General features: G+C 37.1%; 1 protein-coding gene across 1 annotated transcript in view; it reads right to left on the bottom strand.

The window, feature by feature from the left end:
• Positions 1-21,855, bottom strand: part of NEK11 (NIMA related kinase 11) — a 225,262-nt gene that overhangs the window by 143,312 nt on the left and 60,095 nt on the right. The window contains exons 5-6 of the mRNA XM_023527662.1: positions 13,523-13,587; positions 12,427-12,553 (exon numbers count right to left, since the gene is read on the bottom strand). Coding sequence (XP_023383430.1) covers positions 12,427-12,553; positions 13,523-13,587 — 192 coding nt within the window. The remainder of the gene's footprint in view (positions 1-12,426; positions 12,554-13,522; positions 13,588-21,855) is intronic.

Below are 21,855 nucleotides of genomic sequence, written 5' to 3' on the forward strand. Positions count from 1 at the left end.
GGATAAGGATGCTTACCATCACCATTTCTATTGAATATTGAATGTAGGTGGCTGCTCAAAAAAATAAGGCCAGAAAAAGTTAAAAAATATGTAGACATGAAGAATAGAAAAGACAACATTAAGCATTTCAATATGATTGTGTATGTTAAAGGTCGTTTCTATAAGCCTACAACAGGCATATTTTAAAAATGAAATTAAAAATGTCATTTACATTAACATCAGACAACATCAAATACTTAGGAATAAAACCAGTGAAAGATGTGCAAGACCCTACACTTTAAACCACAATATAGTGTTAAGAGAAATTAAAGAAGACCTAAAAAAATTTAAAAAATGGGGAAGTGGGGTAGAAAGGGATAGATCCACATTCACAGATGGGAAGATTCAATATTATGAAGAAGTTGATGATTTTTTCCAGAATGATCTATAGACCCAATGTAATATTAAACAAAATTCTAGCAGACTTTTTTTTTTTACAGGAATTAACAGTCTGAATGTAAAAATTACACAGAAATGCAAAGGAAAATGATAGCCAAGGCCACTGAAGAAGAACAAATTTGGAAGTCTTCTATAACCAAATAACAAGATTTATTTAAAAATTATATTACTCATGAAAGTGCAATATTGACAAAGATGAAAAAATAGACCAATGGAACAAAACAGAGGACTCAAAAACAGATCCGCACATATTCCAATCACTTGATTAATACAAAGATAAACTGTATTGTGGTAGAGATCTTTTAAACAAATTATGCTGGCCAACTAAATAGTCAAATAGAAAATAATGCAAGTGGACTCATCTCACAACATATACATGTACAGAAATCAATTATAGGTAGATCTAACTGTGAAAAATATACTCATAAAGATTTTTAAAAGAAAACGGAAGAGTCAAAGGCTTAAAATGTGGAAAGCACTAACAATAAAGTTATAGACTAATAAAATGGACTTCATTAATATTACAAATTTCTATTAATGAAAAGATTCCTTTAGGAAAGTTAAAAGGAAGACACAGAGTAGGAGAAGACAATTCAAATACCCATCAAAGACTTGTATCTGGAATATATAATGAATTAATTAAACTACCACGAATCAATAAGAAAAGGATAGAATCCAATTTAAAAAAGGGAAAATGAGCAACACAGTGAGTTGATCATGATGTCAAACCCTGGTTTTATGGAGACATAACTCTACTTGAGCCATATTTGATGAATATACAGTTCACTTTTGAACAGCTTGGGGGTGAGAGGTGCCAATTCCCATGCAGTCAAAAATCGCATGCAACTTTGATTTCCCTGAAAACTCAACTACTAATAGTGTATTGACAGGAAGCCTTGCTGATAACATAAACACTTGACTGATGCATATTTTATATTTATATGTATTATATATTGTATTCTTATAATAAAGAAAGCTAGAGAAAAGAAATGTTAAGAAAGTTATAAATATGTATTTATTGAAAAAATCCACATATAAGTGGACTTGCACAGTTCAAACTCATGATGCTCAAGGGTCAACTATATTAAGGTTATAAAAACATGAAATCACTTGGTTAACCAGACTATGGAACAATTAAAGGCTAACTCAATAATTAATTAATTTTGATATAACTACTCTTTTTTAGAAATCCTCTCAGCTACACTGAAGGCACGCTGCTTTCCCTTTACCCATTTCGCTTTGATCTAGTGACAGGTACTTCCATTTGAGCACATAGAAACTTCATTTATCACTCAGTAACTTATGGAGAGAGACCTGCTATGGCCCCAATGTACTTGCCTGGAATGGATGCTGGTAACTGAAATATGAGACAATTTGATTATAAAAGTAGCATGACACTTGGGGTGAAAGATTTTTTATTATCCTAAGTTTTAAAAATCTATCTACTATATATACTTCTTTTTCTAGTAACTATACATCTATGTACCTATTGTTTTTATTTTCTCTAATTTCCAACCAGACATTTCTATATGGGAATAATTATATCATCTCAAACTCACCACTTCCATCCTTTTTTGAAGATTTTTCTCTTATTTGACTCTCAGGTCTTAAATCTGGCAATATGAAAGTGAGGAAGGGGGCTGGAGAGGCAAGTTGGAAAAAAACAAATGAGAGGTGCATTTTACTCAGAAGTCTATGATTTGCATTCTTTTTCTTTTCTAAAATACAGCCATCTGTGAAGGAAGCAAATAAGTCCCCAAGGGAGTGAATGTAGCAGTGAACGGGAAGGCTGGGATCAGGTGCATGTGAAACAAATTACACCTGAACTCCATACACTTGCCATCTGTCCAAGTGGACCAGAAGTGCCCAGAGGATTTCTGAAGCACAGGTTGATAATGAATTGCAAATGTAACTCAAACTTTATCTTGTCTCAAGATAACTAAGTTTACCCTTTGAATTCTGCTCAGACTCTACAAAGAGAAACCTACCCCACAGCAATGCATGACTGATTGGTTGGCACAGCTTTACTGATCTTCTAGATAATATATATTTTTATTTGATGTAATCGAGGATCATCCTGCCATCCACCTTGAAAAAAGTATACATAATTTAAGCAGTTGAATAAATATAGAGTAACAGAAAGTTAATACAAGAGTAATGGGGTTTGCTTTAGTGTGTTATCTCCTAAAGAAAAGTCTTTACTTAGGTGGAATTGAATGTCAACATAAACTCCATCTAAATATAATGACATCTAAAGACATTGGCTGCTTCAATTAATACTTAAGAAGCAATATTATATTAGCAACAGTTTATTAAGGGCCTATCATGTCCTAGAACCTCTATCAGTTCTTCCCGAGCTTTAACATACATACAAATCATGCAAGGGTTTTGTTAAAATGCTTTCTGAGTATTTTGGAGAAAACAGCAGCTACATTAGAAGCATATTTTCTGGATCTTCCATGAATCTCTGTGTAAAATAGAGCAGCTAGACAGCAAAACCAAAAACTATGGCCAACATTTTCAACAAAGTTAGATGTGACAAGGTGTACCCTCAAACCTCAAAATACAAGCAAGTGAAGACAAAGAACAATCATCATGTGACCTGCACATTATCAGTATCTGTATGAGAAGAAGCAGAGGGAATCAGTGAAGTGATTGATGGATCCCAAAACAGAAGAGCTACAAAATAGCTAAAAAGTACTCACTGAAAAGCACAGTGGGCCAATCTAAGAATAGCAGCTGAAACTGGTAAGGGATCTGCCCAATCCAAAACCTGGGTGAATGCAAGATAACCCCAGGGTAAAGCCTAACGCTCGGAACTGTCCAATAGAATTTTCTGAAATGACGAAAATGTTCTGTTTCTATACACAATTACTAGTAGCCACATGTGGCCATTGAGCACTTGAAATGTGGCTAGTGTATGTGAACAAATGAATTTTTAAAAGAATATTTGAGAGGAAAAGTGAATGTGCTCCTTCTACCTTATCATCCCAGTATACTATTATGTTTTGGAGATGATTATAACATTTATGAAACAAAGTTTGGGTGAATTTCATCCTATTCACACTAGCTCTTTTTAATTACTTTCTTCTACAACTGAGTTTTATTATATTTGAAAGAAGGTCATCTCATCTCCAGTGGTGGTCCCATGCCCTCCATACCATAAGAATTTGGCCAATGGAAGAACTGAAGATAGAACCAAAATGGGGAGAGAGAGAAGGCTAGAGAGATCAAAGGAGCAAGAGGAGAAAATAAAAAAAAAAAAAACAACAGAGGCTACTTCCCCTTCCCAGTACCCTGCTCATAAGCAGGAGTGTCATTATAAGGAAAATGGGTCATTATCCCCACCTCCAGAGCAGTAGCTCAGAGATCTTGCCCAGGGCTGAGGCAGACCATAACAAAAGAGAGTTCAGAAGCTCTCCCCAAAAGGACTGACTATTTTGGGAACAAAGTGTAGCAAACTCAAGCCCAAATTCAAGCTCACAAAACAATGGAGATTTGGGTGGCAAGCAATTAGGAGTAGACTGGTACCTCTATGAAAACAATAAGTTAAATCATAGGCTAGCTACTTTACCAGAGAGAACCAGGGAAAGATCAGCTAAGAAGAGCCAAACTTCAAATTTCAAAGACAGACCTCAAAAACTACCTTTGCAAAAAGGCTAAAACTTAATTTAAAAAGACTGGAGAGCAATTTATGCCCCAGAGCATCATTGAAAAAGAATAGAGCAATTAGTTGGCAATTAGTGGAGGCTAACAGCTGAGTGTGATACCAACAGACATGTCCGAACTGAGAAAATAGGGAGCCTTGACAGTCACAGAGCCCTGCTAAACTACAGTTCTCCAAATGTTAACTGTGCTCATACCCAAGGCTATACTCTCTGAGGAACAAACCAGAGGTTCCACACTGAAGGGGAAATAGATTTCACTAAAATAGCCTCATGTAACTAAATGAATAAACCAGCAAACGACAAGCCCCAGAGTGGTGGGGAAGTGGGGAGAATAAGTGTCCAGAGTTGCTACAATATATTATATAAAATGTCCAGTTTTTACCAATTATGAGACTTGCAAAGAAACAGGAAAGTATGGTCCATATATTGGGGGAAAAGCAGGCAACAGAAACTACTTGAGAGGGTCCAAGATGTCAGATTTAATAGACAAAGACTCTCAAGTAGCCGTTATAAATATGTTTAAAGAAGTAAAGGAAATCATGTTTAAAGAAGTAAAGTATGATAAAAATGTCACATCAAATGAAGAGTATCAAGATTTCCAGTCAAGATGGTAGAGTAGGAAAATGTTGTGCTTGCCTCTTCTTACGATTATATCGAAATTACACCTAAACTACAGAAGAATCATCAATTAGAATTGCCTGAAGTCTAGCTGAACAGAAGTCCTATAACCAAGGCTATACAGAAGAAGCCACATCAAGACTGGCAGGAGAGGTATAGACACAAAACTGGCTGGTCCCATACCTGTGTGCGGCAGTTAAAAATCAGGAGAGATATCTAGGAAAAAGACGTAGTCCCACACTGGGCTCCCCAGCCCAGGGTTCCAGGGCCGGGAAGAGAAGTTCCCACAACTTCTGGCTGAGATTGTGGCGAAGTGAGATGGAAGGTGGCTGGCATCTCTGTTGTTACTATTAAAGGGCTCTCATACAAACTTACTCACTGATGGACACACTCTGAGCTCCAGCACTGATGCAGGAGCTTGAAAGGCACCAGAGACGAAGGGGAGGAACTAGATTGTCTGGCTTCAGGGCAAGGGATAGAGGGGCAGCTTTCTCCCAGACCGATATGCTGGCAGAATCCATTGTTTCTTTGTTGAGCCCTCCCCCAACCCAGTGTGCAGATGCAGGTGGCCATCATATCTGAGTCTCAATCAACCTAGCAAACACAGTTCACCTAATCCTAGTGATTCCCTAAGCCCCTACCCCATGCAACTTGCAGGCCCAACCAAGCCACTTCCAGAGGTTTTTACATACAAACGACCTGTCTTGGTTCATTCTGTGGACTTTCCTAAAATCTCTCAAAGGTTCACAAAAGCCAAACAAGCAGCATCTAGCCTCAGCTCGCTCCATACCTCTTGCCGAGCAGCCCCAGGCCTGGCACTAGTAGTGGCCAGCCTCAGTTCTTGGCTTGGACACTCGAGGCACCTCTAAGCCCAGCAGCCACCTGCAGATTGCTTGGTGGCTCATGCCAGGTGGCCCTGGGCAGGCACAGGTGGCATCTGAACTTAGCCTGTGAGGGCCCCTCCTGGGAGGCCCTGGAGCCATTACGCCAGGTAGCGGCTTTAGACCACACCAGCACGCCACATGGCCACCTCCACAAATGACACACCCAAAGGGCAAACTGGGCAGGCCCCAGAGTCCTGATAAAGTGAATCCTGCTCCATAGGGTCAGCCCCTGCACAATTGTTCCTCCACTGTCATCACTAGCCAGTCCTCACAAACTATCAGCCTGTGGGTCAATCCTTCCCACTGACATGCAAACAGCAACCAAGATTCGACTACAACAGGAGGGTACACACAGTCCATAAAAGGGACATACCTGGAGCACCCAGCTCAGATGACCAGGGAGATTGTGCCACTGGGCTCCACAGGACACCTACAAAAGGCCACTGTACTAAGACTGGAAGACATAGCAGACCCATCTAATACACAGAAGCAAACACAGGGAAGAAGCCAAAATGATGAGATGAAGAAACATGTCCCAAATGAAAAAATAAAACAAAGCTCCAGAAAAGGAACTAAACACATGCTGCCTACAAGAGACTTACTTCAGATTGAAAAACACAAAATGGAGAGAAGCAATCTACCAGATGCACAGTTCAAAACACTGCTTATAAGGATGCTCAATGAACTTAGGGGAAAAGCAGATGAACTCAGTGAGAACTTTGACAAAGAAACAAAAAACATAAAAAACATTATAGGGAACCAATCAGAAATGAAGAATACAAACCTGAGATGAAGAATACATTATAGGTAATTGACAGTAGATTAGACGAAGCAGAGGACTGAATCAGCAATTTAGAAGATAAGGAAGCAGAAAACACCCAATCAGAATAGCAAAAAAAAAAAAGAGTCTAAAAAATTGAGGATAGTTTAAGGGAATTCTATAACATCAAGTGTACCAACATTTGCACCATTAGGATACCAGAAGGAGGAGAGAGAGACCAGGGAATTGAAAACCTATTTAAAGAAATAATGATGGGAAACCTCCCTAATCTGGTGAAGAAAATAGATATACGAACCCAGGAAGCTCCAGGAGTCCCAAACAAAATGAACCCAAAGAGGCCCACACCAGGATACATCATAATTAAAATGCCAAAGGTTAAAGACAAAGAGAGAATCTTAAAAACAGCAAGAGAAAAGCAGTTAGTTACCTACAAGGGAGCTCCCATAAGAATGTCAGTGGATTTCTCAACAGAAATTTTGGAGGCCAGAAGGGATTGGCATGAAATGTTCAAAATGATTAAAAACAAGAACCTACAACCAAGATTACTGTACACAGCAAAGCTATAATTTAGACTAGAAGGAAAGATAAAGAGCTTCCTAGAGAAGAAATAGCTAAGGGAGTTCATGGATACCAAACCAATACTACAAGAAATGTTAGAGGGACTTCTTTAAGAAGAAGAAAGAAAAAAAGATTAAAAATATGAATAATAAAATGGCAATAACTAAGTATTTATCAACATTTCCTTTACATTTAAATTGATTAAATGCTCCAATCAAAAGACAGGATGGCAAAATGAATAAGAAAACAAGACCTTTACATACGCTGCCTACAAAAGAGTAACTTCAGATCAAAAGATACACACAGATTGAAAGTAAAGGGTTGGAAAAAGATACTTCATGTAATGTAAATAAATTTTTTAAAAAAGAAGCTGGGGTAGTAATACTCATACCAGACAAAATAGACTTTAAAACAAAAGCTATAACAAGAGACAAAGAAGGACCTAGTTATCTCACTTCTGAGTATTTATCCGAAGAAATCTAAAACACTACTTCAAAGGGACATGTGAATCTATACGTTCATTATAGCATTATTTACAATAGCTAAGATATGGAGGCAACCTGGGTATCCATCAATGGATGAAATCTTGCCATCGACAACAACATGAATGGACCTATAGGGTGTCATGCTGAGTGGAATAAGTCAGACAGAGAAGGACAAATACGATATGATTTCCCTTACATGAGAAACCTAAAGAATAAAAGAAACAAACCAACAACAGAGAAACAAACTCATAGTTACAGAGAACATTTTGATGGTTGACAGATGGGAGGGGTGGTAGGAGGGTGGGTGAAACAGGGAATGGGATTAAGAAGTACAAATTAGTAGTTATAAAATAGTCATGGGGATATAAAGTATAGCATAAGGAACATAGTCAATAATATTGTAATAACTATGTATGGTGCCAGATGGGTACTAGATTTATCGGGGTGATCACTTCATAAGTGATAGAAGTGTCTAATCACTATATTGTACATCTGAAATTAATATAATATTGTATGTCAATTGTAATTAAAAAACAAAAAATTATTTTAAAAAACAAAAGAATAAAGTCATGGCTATACTGGAAAATAAACAAAAAAATGGAGAATATCAATAAAAAGACAGGAATTATAAAAACCACCAAATAGAAATCCTGGAAAGTACAATATTGAATAATATATTGAAAAGTACAATAATGAAAATTAAAAAAAAACTCACCAGAGAGGCTCGAAATTAGATTTTAACTAGCAGAAGAAAGAATCAATGAACTTGAAGATAGATTGACAAATATGCAATCTGAAGAAGAGAGAAAAATGAATGAAGAAAAATGAACAACACCTCAGAGAAATATGGGAGACCATGAAGTAGACCAACATACACATAATGGGAATACCAAAAAGAGAGGAGAGAGAGAAAGGAGGAGAATAAATACTCAAGTAATGGCTGAAAATTTCCCAAATTTGATGAAATATATTAATCTACATGTCCAAGAAGCTCAACTAAGGACAAGTATGATAAATGCAAATCACACCCAGATATACTGTGGTAAAGTTGCTAAAAGACAATGACAAAGAAAAAAATCTTGATAGAAAACCTTAAAGTCTCAAATAAATTATTGTGTCTAGATATAGAATACTATGCAAAAATTTATGATATGTACATATAATTTCTTGATGCAGAACAATGTTTCATTCTGCTAGTGAAATAAAACAGGTTTATAAAATCGTATATAGTATGATTATTTCTTGGAGTAACAAATAGGTACGTGAATAGGTACATAAAGCACTTATTAGCACACTGTCAATCACAGAGTAAGCACTCCACAGAGAATAGCTATTTCTGATTCTGTTGCTGTGGTTGTATTATAACCTTTTAAATAATTGACTAGACCAGACTGATATTATATGCAGAATTTATATCAATCATTTTATAGTAATCATTGAAAAAAGATATTAATACCCAAATCTACTACACTTGACTAAAATATTTTCCTACTTCAGCTCCTACTGAGTGAAAATAATGACATCAGTCCCCTGTTCAACAGCTTGCTTCTGAACCCACACAAGAACTGACCAGATCATGGGCAGGTAAGGGAAATGGGTGTTCTTGCTCCAGAGCTTCCCTCACCAAGAAGCAGTTGATGGAACTGTTGGCTACCAGCTACTTGCAGGCCCCACATTAGCTATAGGAACTGCTGCCAGGTTGGCCTGTATTTCTTCTCCCTTTCCTAAATCCTTCAGCAGAAAATGGGCTTGTTTTCTGGAGCTCTTGATGCATGTGGAAAGAAAGTAGCAGGAGAGGGGAGCTGGAAAGAAGCAAGGATTACTTTCCATGCAAAGGTGTTTGTGCATGACTTTCTTGGTAATGGCAGGATTTAAAGCTGAGAAGTCAAATAATTAGGTCCTTATTTTACAAATTTTACTCTGGTTGTATTGTGGATGATGGATTAAATGTAGGAAGCTAGAGAAAGTGGAAAGATATTGAAGAATTCCAGAAGAAAAATGATAGGGGCAAAGGCAAAGACAACGGGAGAAGAAGTTTAGAAGAGAAGGTTGGTTGAAAAGATTTCTAGGCAGTAGAATTAGTAGCACACCATTAGTAACTGAACATGAGGTGAGAGAAAAGGAAAGTCCCATGTCCCCTACCCAGCCACCCGCATACCAAATCTCTGAACAAAATGCTGACAGCTTCACAGTACACTCTGACACTCTTACTATTCCCACTACCATTCATTCCACTTACATTGCTCAAAGAATACAGGACCACAAGATCGAAGAGCTACATAATTGACCTCTCACAACAAGATAGATAAGACTAACAATGAAATATTATGTTGACAGTACCATTATTCCAATCTTTCTTCGTTTCTCTATCAAAATAATAAAGTTTGACTATTAATAGTTCAATCAATTTATAGAGCTAGCCGAGGAACTCAACTCATATATTTTTCTTGTGGGAGAAAAGAGTGTTCACCAGTTTTTTATACAAATCAACCATGTTCCAACTATTATCCTCAGAGAACTTAATCCTCCTAACTTTCTAAATAACTATTTACAAATTTTTAGAACCTAGCTCATTTTTAAGAGAGAGACTTCCTCTATTTGGTTGCTATAAATAAATGAATCCTAAGTGGTTTAACAGATTGAAGGAAGAGGATAAAGTCACAAATTGGCAAACATTAACAGATGAAAATATAATGAATAATATACCACTTATTCTTTAAGCATTATAAATGTAATATGTATAGCTATTAGTCCTAGAGCAAAACACTTGTCAGTTATTCACAAGTGCTTCCAATCCTGAGAGTATTTTACAGTAAACAGATGTTACATACTGAAATTCAGAGAAAAATTCTCAACCCCATCTTATCCAATTTTTCTAAGAGTGTCTCCCAATTATTACTCATCACACTTATGTGTCTTCCAGTATAATTAATAGTTCTATGTTATTCTTTCCACTTTAGGCTTGGCAGTAGAAATTTCATTACCAGATAAGCTTGTTTTAATTCAGATATAACCAAGGTAATTACTAAATTCATAATAAGGTAGTTATTTGGAGTCAGGACAATGATAAATCCTTAGCTTGTACCTGCTGAATAGCTAATAATCTCCACAAGGAGACTGACCTGATGCTTGCAAAAAATACATTAAAATTCTCCGGCATTGTTATATTTGGGAAATTTTGGCTTTTTAAAGTTTTGTCTTAGTCAGATAAAGTTCATTTTGCTTTAGTCATATATCATTTTTGTAAGCCTAAACCATTATAAGCAATACTTTCTGATATTCCTGTAATTCTTTACACAATAGTAGGAGCAGTTCTTTAAAAAAGAAGACATACAACTGCGACAAAAAGATACTATGCTTTAGTCCTCTCTGTGGGTTCTGTTGCCTGTTTCCCACAAGACATACAGCTGATTTGTCAAGCAGAATGTAGATACATGTCAAAAAGAGCTAGCTTTCTTGCTACATGTAATTTCAAAGGCTTAAATGATGGGCTTCATAAATTAATTTACTCTTAATCCAAATGAGATGATGTAACATCATCTGGGGAGACTAGGTAATCTCCAATCATGAAGAAATTATATATTTGAATCTATTTTTAAATGCCCATAACAATTTTTAAAAATTAAGTGTGAAGAGAGATGTAGGTATGCAACTCATATTCAATCCAAAACCCAAGAACTAATTTTTCTCAATGTGTTGAAAGGTACTCCAAAAAGAACAAGAAGACCCCTTCTGAGGCGCAGAAATCCTTTCACTTTTGATTTTCTGTAATCGCTGGCAAATAGTAGATGTTCCATAAAGCAAAATTTAAAGAAACTCATTCCTTAAATATACCTTTGTATTTTTTTTCTATTTTTTTGTTTTGTTTTGTTTTTGTTTTGTTTTGGAGGGGATGGGGAAGGTTTTATTAGAGGAAAGATGGTAAGTGAATTGGAAAAAAATCACCAGGGCAGAATCAAGCTAACAATGAAAACCTCCACTGAAGACCCTAAGAATGAATAATCACAAGAGTGAACTGAAGGGACAGGATGGATGGGAATGTGCCATAGCCAGACCCAGTCTTGACAGTGTTCTCTCCCACTTGGACACCGGAACAAAAGCAGGAGTCATGATCCTTATGGAAATCCCAAGGCCTATTCCCGTTGTATTTACTTTTCCATAATCAGAGAAGAGGTAACTTTCAACTTTATCTTCTTTAGAAAAATGAAGAGGGCATAATCTTTCACACGACTCATCTTTGAAAGCTCAGAACTACTTGAGTTACATACGCTAACTGTTTACTTAATTAACAAGCTCTCAGCTAGTTTGTCCTTTCAACACTTAACTACAAATTATGTAAGATTCTTCTTTAAAGGAAAAGAAATTTTCCCCAAACAAGATCTATTGTTAACAACAGAATACAAATTTCCACATGGCTTCTGCACTGAGATTTAAACTGGTTCCATGATGAGGAAGGAGAAATTTCTTTGGTTCAAGAGCTCAAAGAAACTGAGGAATATCAAATGAATTTATTACTGAAAACCCAGAATGTTTTAAATTTAAGTTTACCCTCAAAGCTAATATCTTTAGCAAAAATTCTTAAAAGCAACAGGAAAAAAATATAATGAAGAGCTGTTCATTTCCCCAAAGAGGTGGAAGTTAATCTTAAAACAAAGTAAAGCACAGTGCTTAGGATTACAAATGTTTTAATAGGTTAGCAGAAACCTATTAAAATTTAGTGTTTATGATACATTATGAACTTTTTATTGTGGCTCAAGAAGAAAAACTCCAAACCAACAAATTAATCTATGAATAAAGGGACTTTTTGAAGTCAATTTAATGGAATTCATCAAGTTCCAAAGCCAAAAACCTTTTACTTTAGTCACAGAGTTATTCATATTTCAAAGGAATAATGTCAGTAGATGAAGTAAGTAAATGAGCCTAAAACCAAAATGCATTATTCTCCCAGGGTAGCAGATGAATAAGTCATCTGGACTAGCCCACTGCCCACTCACCAGATGTCTGACTTTGTGTCGTAGCCTTGGTGTTTCAGAGCTTCCGGACTCATATAATGGGGAGTTCCAGTTAAAGTGGTGGCTAGATCACAGGATCCCATCAGAAGTCGAGAAACTCCAAAATCTCCTTGAAATAACAATTAAATTTTATAAATATTTTAAAACAATGAAAACCAGCCCTGAAAATTAACAACTGAGTATCCACCTTGATAATTTTAATATGCATTGATTAATACCATTTTAAAAAAATGATGTATTTTAAATTATATAATGCTGGTAATGGCTTTAAAAACATAAGCTTTATAAGAGAAAGAAGATTTTGAATTATGTAAACCAAAGCTTTTTATTTCTGGAATTGTGAAGAACCAACAACTTGAAACAAAAAGATATTTCAAGTCTGAATAACAACAAACAGAATGATTTTGGAAGGGCTGAATATAATCATTGGCAATTTCATCTGAGAAGGGAGAATTCGTTCTTCGTTTACAGTAATGAAAAAATTTTAAATAAAATGCCTGAGACTTTTTGAGAACTTGACTATAAAAATTTGAATCCATCAGCTTCTCTCTACTTGCCTGACTAGTTACATGCTTTTATGCCTTCTGTCTCTAAAAACATCTTACATGAAGATTAAATAATCCAGTAACTGTTATGAATGGAGGTACAGTTCTGAAGGAGAGCTAAAGATTAATGAAGCCATTTTGTCAACATTTTCATAAACTGTGATAACTGCTAATTGCCTGTGAGAAAATAATGGTGGGCGGGGGTGGGGGGAAACTGTAGTAATTAATTAAACTAGTTAAACAAGTCTAACCATTTGCAAAGTGTCTGGCATGGAGCAGAAACTCAAAAAATATTAGTTGAATCAACAAAGTAAGCAGGAAGTGTCTTATACCTTAGTTTATGTCAGATAATGAGAAACAAAATAATTTGGTTTTGTTGGCCCCAATCAAATAAGAACAAAAATTTGAGAAGTTTAAATAAACCAATGATTACTCTAACACTTCTGGATACTATATACTTAAACTCGATATGTTGATAACATCAAGAATATACTCTTCAATGTTTTTGGAATGCGTACTTTAAAAAATCTTACCAATTTTAAGTACATTATTCTTCAGAAATATATTCTTTGATTTCAAGTCTCGGTGAAGTATCCTCCTACAAAAAGGCAAAAAAAAAAAGATGCAAATTCATGCAAAATGTAAAAACTTTAGATACTAATATAAATAATATATATGGGTATATGTGAAGTAATTCACATATAAATATATACTCTCATAGACATACTTTTAAATGTTTAAAAGCTACAAAGCCGCATTTTCTTGTTTCCTTGAGGAAATAGGAGGTTTTTTTGTTTTTGTGTTTGTTGCTTTAAGTCAGGGGAACCTGTAATTGCGAAAAGAGTGATATGGTTTCAACTACTTCAATAGGCCAGGCTTTATTGCATTTTTAAAGCATGATCTACATAGTAACCATATAAAAACCATACACTTGGTTTTAGACCAATTATCATAAAGCTTTATAATCTATTATATATAATCTATTATATTTTATATATGATATATAAAAATAATCTATTATACATATTATAATCCAAATGTTTGGGTTTTATATATTTGTGGAAATAATAATATAGATGATGAAATGTAATAATTAATAACATTTATTAAGTCTTACTATAAACTATCAATGTAAATTATGTCAGTTAAGACTTTTATTTCTGGAATTATGGAGAACTGGACAACTTGAAAACTTTTGCATAAAAACACCTAAAAATGTTGAATAAAGTATACAAATATCTTCACACATGCCCAGCTGAGCCCGCAAGAAAATAAGGCAAATCCCCAAGGATAATACAAAAAGAAAACTGAAATTCAAAGTGGATAGTAGGTGCTAATTTCTCAGCTGCCCTAGGGGACTGTGCTAGTCTCAGTAACCGGCTTTAATGGCCTCATGGCAACAAGAGCCAAGACACTGAGCCCATGCATTCACTCACGAGTAAACGAAATGACAAGAAAGCTTATCTATATAGGTCTGAACTCTGAGTAGAGAAAAAAAATATCTTCTTTCATAGTTTGTAACCATATGTCTTTGCTCACATTTGGGATTCAAATATGCAATACCTATATGGCCTCAGAAATTCTAAAGCCAAGAAATTAACATAAAAATTGGTCCTCAGCTGCTAATACTCTCTTGGGGCATCTGGCAGAAGCAAAGGCAAACAGAGTCAGCAAATAACATATAGTGAAATTACACCCCTGAGAATTTCAGATAATCTAATAGAATTCAAACTATAAAATAAGTATATTTTAAATGATTATAATCATAAACAAAGGAATAGAAAACATTAAGTAAAAACAGGATATTGTCTTTAAAAACATAATGCTGGTTTGAGAGCAACCAAATAGAATTCCTGGGGGGGGCGTGGAATGTAATTATTGAGATTAAAAACTCAAGAATAAAACCTCAGCTTCCAATGACAATGGAGTAAGCTTATATCACATTAAATCTACCATCTTCCACAGCTGTATAGAGAACACTAAAAGGATATAGATTTTAGCAATGCAATTACAGATCTGAAAAATTATCTTGAACTAATCTATATAAATTAAATATTACACCAACAAATTTAAAAACTCATCTCCTTTCAGGCACACACGAGATACTTGCAAAATCGGCAATGAACTAATCCCCATTACAAAGAATCAGCACCATATAGTCCACACACTCTGTGACCTCAGTGAAACGAAATCAGAATACAATACAGTGCTTAGTACAATGCCAGACACTGGCAATGACGGATCAGGAAAGACAAATTCTCTGTGTTCATTAAGCTTTGTTCTGGTAATGTAAATAGGCAGAAAACAACGAAATGAGCAGATATATAATATGATGTCAGCTAACAATCGAAGCCATTAAAGCAATAAAGCAATAAGGGGATAATCGGGGTAGGAAGATGCTAGTTTAGACTGGTGGTCAGAGAATGACATTAGAGCAGAAATATGAATGAGCCATGGTTATGATGCTTGTTCTTGTTATTGCTCATGTTGCTATTGTTATCAATATATCAAAAAGGAAAGTCTGTGTGAGGCTATCAACAAAAGATGAATGATGAAGAGTGAAAACAGACCACTGAGTCATACAGATTACTTCAAGAGAAACAAGACTGAACTACTGGGAGTGGTTTAAACCTCACCGTCCTTCCGCCTCACTCTCACACACTCCACTTCCTGCTCAGGATCCTCCTGACCCTGTGTTGGCTGAATCAAGGACAGCCTAGCATTTGGAGTCCTCCATTTCCAGCCTCTTCTTCCACCTATTTATACATCTGTAAGAAATGGCCTGACAAAGGATTTTTTCCAGGTGGTTAATTTATTCATGGGAACAATCTAACAAAGGAATAAACATTTAGTTATATATTTAGCATAACTTTTAAAGGGGAAAAAAAAAATCAAGAATTCATTTATAAGCCAAAAAAATCTGGCACAAGCAATTGTCATATCTCCATTGTAGCCAATGTAGCACTTGCTTTATCTTAAATGCAGCACACATGTTTCTTCCGCTATGTCGCTGCTCATATTAAAATGTCTTCCTCTATCATCTTTATCATCCCTGTCAGAATCCTATCTGTTCTTCAGGATCATACTGAATACAAGCCTCATGTACCTCCTTGGAGTCCCCTATCTCCCTCCTTCCAAAAATGCCACCCACCTCTGGTACAAGAGGTCACTCAGTCACTTGCCTGGGAGCGCCAGGCCCTCTGGGTCTTGCCACAGCTGGGCTAGAATAAAACACCGCACCACAAGACTTGGAATCTAGCATCCCAAGTGGCAAAGTAAGGAACTAGATGATGCAACCTGAAAGTGCAAGGGAGTTACCTCCCTTGGGGTGAACCAGTGAGAGACAAGAGGAGAAAGAAGATAAGCAGAAGCATTTTCCCTCCTTTCTCTCCCCAAGTCAGGCAGCCCATGTGCCTATAAGCCATGCAAATGTCCCTGCCAAGCAACCTGCTACTGTCTCTCTCCAGCTACTGGTGAAGTGATGGCAAGTACAATAACACACCACTTCACTTTGCTTCACATCCTTGCCTTGCTTCAATTTGTCCTCATTCTCACCACCCTGGGTCTACACCTGGCAAGGAAGGTATCGGACATTTCAATCCTTGCCCCAGGCTGTGTCTCCTAAAGGCCCAAGCTTAGAAAATGAAATCTGTCATCACTTTCTCCTAATTCCTAACCACCATTCCTACTACTATCAGCAAGTTAGACAATGCTCTACCACTTCTGTTCTTTTGACATCATATTATACAGCTGACCAACCACTCTTGCTAACTTATAAACTCTACAAGGTCAATAATATCTTGCCTGCCTGCACTATCTTCTATAATACCGTAAATGTTTAATGAGATTGGTAGGTTTACATATGCCTAAACTTTTCAAACTATTTTTGATTCACATCTTTCTAAAATGGACTATATAATTCTCTGACTTCACGAACAAAGGATATTGCTAACAACTCATGATTATAATAGGCATCAATTAGTATAGTATATCTAATCACCAGGCCTAAATAGAAGACTCCCATTTGGGAATAATATTCCTGAGACTTAAGCTGAGAACAGAGACCTGGCTTTATAAAATGAAAATCTGCTCTTGAACCCCCAACTTTCAAACCTTCCATGGCTCTGCACTGCTTCCAGAATAGAGTCTAAAATGCTACTAGAGACTGTGAGACTGTGGCTTATTAGAGACTGTGAGAGCTGGCCCTACCAATGCCTCTGGCAGCCTCAGGAAAAACTCAGGCCAGGTCTATATCATCTTTTTCTCTTCCACGCAGTTCTTTTCTCATGCTAGTGGCTTCATAAATGTATATTAATTTTAGAAACACTGTCTTTGGCACAAAGATAAATACTATCTGTGGGACTTATTCATTAATCCAAAAAAATAATACGCACCGACTACATGCTATGTGCTGTACTATATAATGTGAGAACTATATAAAGGTTCATAAGACAAGGTCATGTATCCCATAATGCTTACAATCAGGTTGAAGACAGAAAAGTACACAAATAACTATAATTTATAATTATAAATGGTTATCAATACAGACATTCACCATGTCACATGGAAATTTCTCTACGGCCACAAAATTGTACTATTATTAGTTAATACCAGCAATACCAAGTTATAGAAATAATTCTTTTTTTTTAACCATTACGATTAATGATAATACTAGTGTCATAATGTTACCTTGGTACAGTGATCAGACCTCAGCCCTCCAGAGCAAAGCTGCAAATCATGCCTGAGGTGCAGAGCCAAAGAAAAGCCAATCACAGACTCCATCTACTTTACCCCATAGTAGACAAATGGACACACACTCAAAAAGGGAATGGAATCTGAACAGTACACAAAGTGAAGAATTAGGGATAATGGCAGGAGTTTCTTCTAATTCAAATAATCTTTACCCTCTTTAAAGCTTCAGAGAATTAGAGCAGAATAAACATTCTTTCAAGAGTGAAGAGAAAAGGGAAGAATAAAACTGGACAACACAAGTCTGGGCCACTTCATCTGAGGACAAATAACCCCAGACGCTATAATCTAAAGCACTATGCTACTATTTTTATGCCCAATCTGGAGATGAGGAAATTGACACCTAGAAACGCTGAGCAATTTGCCTAAGGTCATACAGCCTGTGAGTACAAACAGGTCTGTTTGGCTGTACAAACCACTATTCACACCTAGGTCTGTTTTACTCATGATAGATGTTCAATAAATGTATGTTGATTTTAAAAACACTATCTTTGGCAGAAGGATAAATACTATTTGGTGGCGCTCATTTATTAACTTAAAAACAACAGACACTTTGCATTTAATCAATATTCTCTGCTGCCTTCTTCTATTCCCACAACATCTGGAGCTGGGCTGTGCATGAGTGTGCGGTTGACTACGTAATGGTCAAAATGAAAACAATTATATTTAACGACAAAGGATGAACAAAATTTGGCCACCTCTATGCCCACTCTTGGGGTTCACTTGGTAGGGCAGGAGCTGTTGAGGGCTTCCCAGTGACCATTCTCCTGCTCTTCTCCCTTGCCATCAGAAGCCCACAAGCCCTGGGGAGGCTGAGCCTTCCTCAGCCCCTGTAGGTGAAGGCAGTGCGGGGGAAAGAAAATGACTGTGGAGGAGAGTCTAGGAATAAATTGAGGTAATCTCTTTTCCTTTTAGGGGTGACTGGCTTAGGAATGTGGTGGGACAAAATTCTGGCCAAAAGTATAATTTTCAAAAAGATAAAATTATAAATATCATGAAAATATAAAATGAACACATGTCAAGGATTTTATTCAACTCACTAATTAACAAGGGAACTAGTAAGATGTTGAAAATGAGTCAAAGAACCTTTTGATAAGCGAGGGTATTTATAGGAGGATATGACTGCTGGGTTAGACACAAAACTTGTTAATACCTTACAGGGCCCTAAACCACATTTCCAGGGGTATCTGTTCTACTGAAAATAAGTTATCTGCATCTCTTCTGGACAAAAATATTCAAGTTAACCTCTGCCTCTACAGAGTTAAGAATAAACCAGAAATCTCTTTCACCATATCTCTAGGAGTGGTAGGTGCCTCTCATTTCTAAATTTCATGATGCCCCAAAGAATTATATGACCTGGTTCAGATTAGATGACAGGTGTGGTCAACTCCTGCCTCTGTCTCCTCCATCAGGACATTTTCTACATCCTCTAGCCTCCAGGACCACAGCAGAGTGAAGAACAGTCTGTGCAGGCAGATAGAGCAGGCCCCCAGCCTGAGGTAGGGCTGTGGAGAAGGTATGGAGAATGTAACCTTCATCTCTCTTTAAGCCCTTATTTAAATAGTTTCTTACACATCAGCTCCCTTCCCTACACGTCTCCCTTCATCTAGTAGGGTCTCAGGGTGGAACGCAAACTCTCCTTGCCAAAGGTTCTGGCACAAACAATGACTCCTTGGTGATGCATGGCCCAGGCAGCTGCCGTTGCTGTCTCTGCCATGTGGCCTCCATCCTAGACTCTGAGGCACCTGTCTGGCTTCCTCATCTGTGTTGTGGGCCTTTATGACCACGAGGAGCCCTCCGTGTTGTAAGTCAGGGGTTGAATCAGGTCTTCACCATGTAGCTATTGCCAACAGAGTAGGAGCTGCCTATACCCGGCACTGGAATGGGGTCTCCTTGAAAAAAGTGACCTCAGGACATCCTCAAGAAGTGGGAACCAAGCAAAAGCAGGAATCTCCAACAGAACCACAGATGCCGCAACTTCTTTTTGCTTTTCCATCTTCAAACCTTGGGTAGCACACCTGCATACCCTGACATATTTACTGACCTGAATTCACAAGTAGGCCTTTTCTCTGGGAGCCTCACTACATTAAAAATAAATCTCTCAGGACACATTTCATGGAATATTTAGTCATTTTAACACAATATTGGCTGAGGAAATGTGTGGGCTGTTAGGTGATGAGGCAGTCATCTTAGGAAAGTACCCCTGCCTTGATCTCTCCACCCCTGTGAAAGCCAAAATCAGCAAGGCCTCCAGGTCACCAGCAAACAGGCTCTCTGCACAGAGGCTGTTCCATCCATCTTAAAAAATCTATGCTATCTGAATGACCCTCTTCAACAGAAACGAGTTGGGGAGGGTTTTTGGTTTGTTTGTTTTCCTTCATTTTGTGGTTTCTGTGTTAGCACTGGAGACAAACAAACAAACAAACAAACAAACAAACAAAAGGTGAACAAGACATTGTCTCTGCCCCTAAGGAGTTCCCTCATGCCTAGTTCTGCTGTGGCATCCAGAGATGATGTTTCAAAGATTAGCCAATTAATTGGACCGGAGAGAAGAAAGGCTATATAGGATTGTACTTTTCAGAGAAAATATGGTTCTAGCTTTGTCCAAGGTTCCAAAGTCCCTCAAACACTGGACCAGCCTATGGAAACCTGAGGGAGTTGGTAATGAGCCTCAGAACATAAACACCTTAAAAAAAAAACAAAAAAAAAAAACAACTTGTATCTGTCTGTGCACCAGAGGTTCAGGCCCACGGGGAGGAAGCAACTCTAGTGCTATATTCTCAAGACAGCTTTCAGCGAACTGAGAATATTCTCAGCTTTCAGCATCATTATTTATATGTGTTTATGCCATATGCTATAGATTTAGAATATTACAAATGTATAAATACACCAAATAAAAATAAGTCCAGGGAAATCTCCAAAGGAGTCAAAAAAAAAAAAATCTTCTTTTCTTCTGTAACCCCATTCTTCATAGTATTTCCAGTGTCTTCTTTATCTTCTCTGCTACTGCATTGTATTAATCAGGGTTCTCCAGAGAATCAGAACTAATGGGAAACAGAGATAGCGATAGAGATGGAGATAGAGATAGAGACAGAGAGTGAGAGAGAGAGACAGAGAGAGATACAAATACAGATACAGATATACAGATACAGATACAGAAACAGATACAGAAACAGATACAGACACAGATACAGATACAGATACAGATATAGATACAGATACAGATACAGATACAGATACAGATACAGATACAGATACAGATACAGATACAGATACAGATACAGATACAGATACAGATAGAGATTTATCAGGAGGAATTGGCTCACACAATTATGGAGGCTGAGAAGTTCCACAATCTGCATGCTGGAGACCCAGGAAAGCCAGTGGTATAATTCAGTCTGAGTCTAAAGGCCTGACAATCAGGAAAGTTGCTGGTCTAAGTTTCTTAGTCCAAAGGCAGAAGATGAGATGGCCAGCTCAAGTAGGCAGGAAAAAGGGCAAATCCCCGCTTCCTCTGCCTTTTGTTCTACTCAGGCCTTCAAGGGATTGGACGGTGTCCAATCACATTGGAGAGGGTAATCTACTGAGTTCATAATTCAAATACTAATCTCATCTAGAAACACCCTCACAGACACGCCCAGAAGCAGTGTTTAATCTGGGCACTTCAAATTGGCACATAAAAATTAACCTTCACAGGCACCAAAATAATTCGCAAGGCATCTGCAACAGAGGAGCCAAACCTAACTTATTTACATGTATTGTTTTCAAGGTAATTTTCTTTTCAATTCATTTTTAAGCAATCTATGTACTTTTCAAAATACATTTACTACATATTAGAGATCATCTGAGGAAAAGGATGGAATAATGCTTTGTACACAGATCTATTTATATTGGCTGTAGTTTGGAAGATTTAAGTTAAAAGGTGAGTGAAACATTGCGGTAGGCTGTATTCTTGTTCCAAAAATATCCAAACCTGTTATGCCTTACAGTGAGTGTCCCCTTTCGGAGGAATAAGCATCCCCACCTCTCTGACATTGGGCTTGGTCATGTGACTTGCTCTGGTCAATGGCATGTGAGCAGACAGGGCGACTGTCATATCTGAGCAGAATCTTTAAGA

Source organism: Pteropus vampyrus, unplaced genomic scaffold (assembly GCF_000151845.1).
Source record: "Pteropus vampyrus isolate Shadow unplaced genomic scaffold, Pvam_2.0 Scaffold1, whole genome shotgun sequence".
NCBI lineage: Eukaryota > Metazoa > Chordata > Mammalia > Chiroptera > Pteropodidae > Pteropus > Pteropus vampyrus.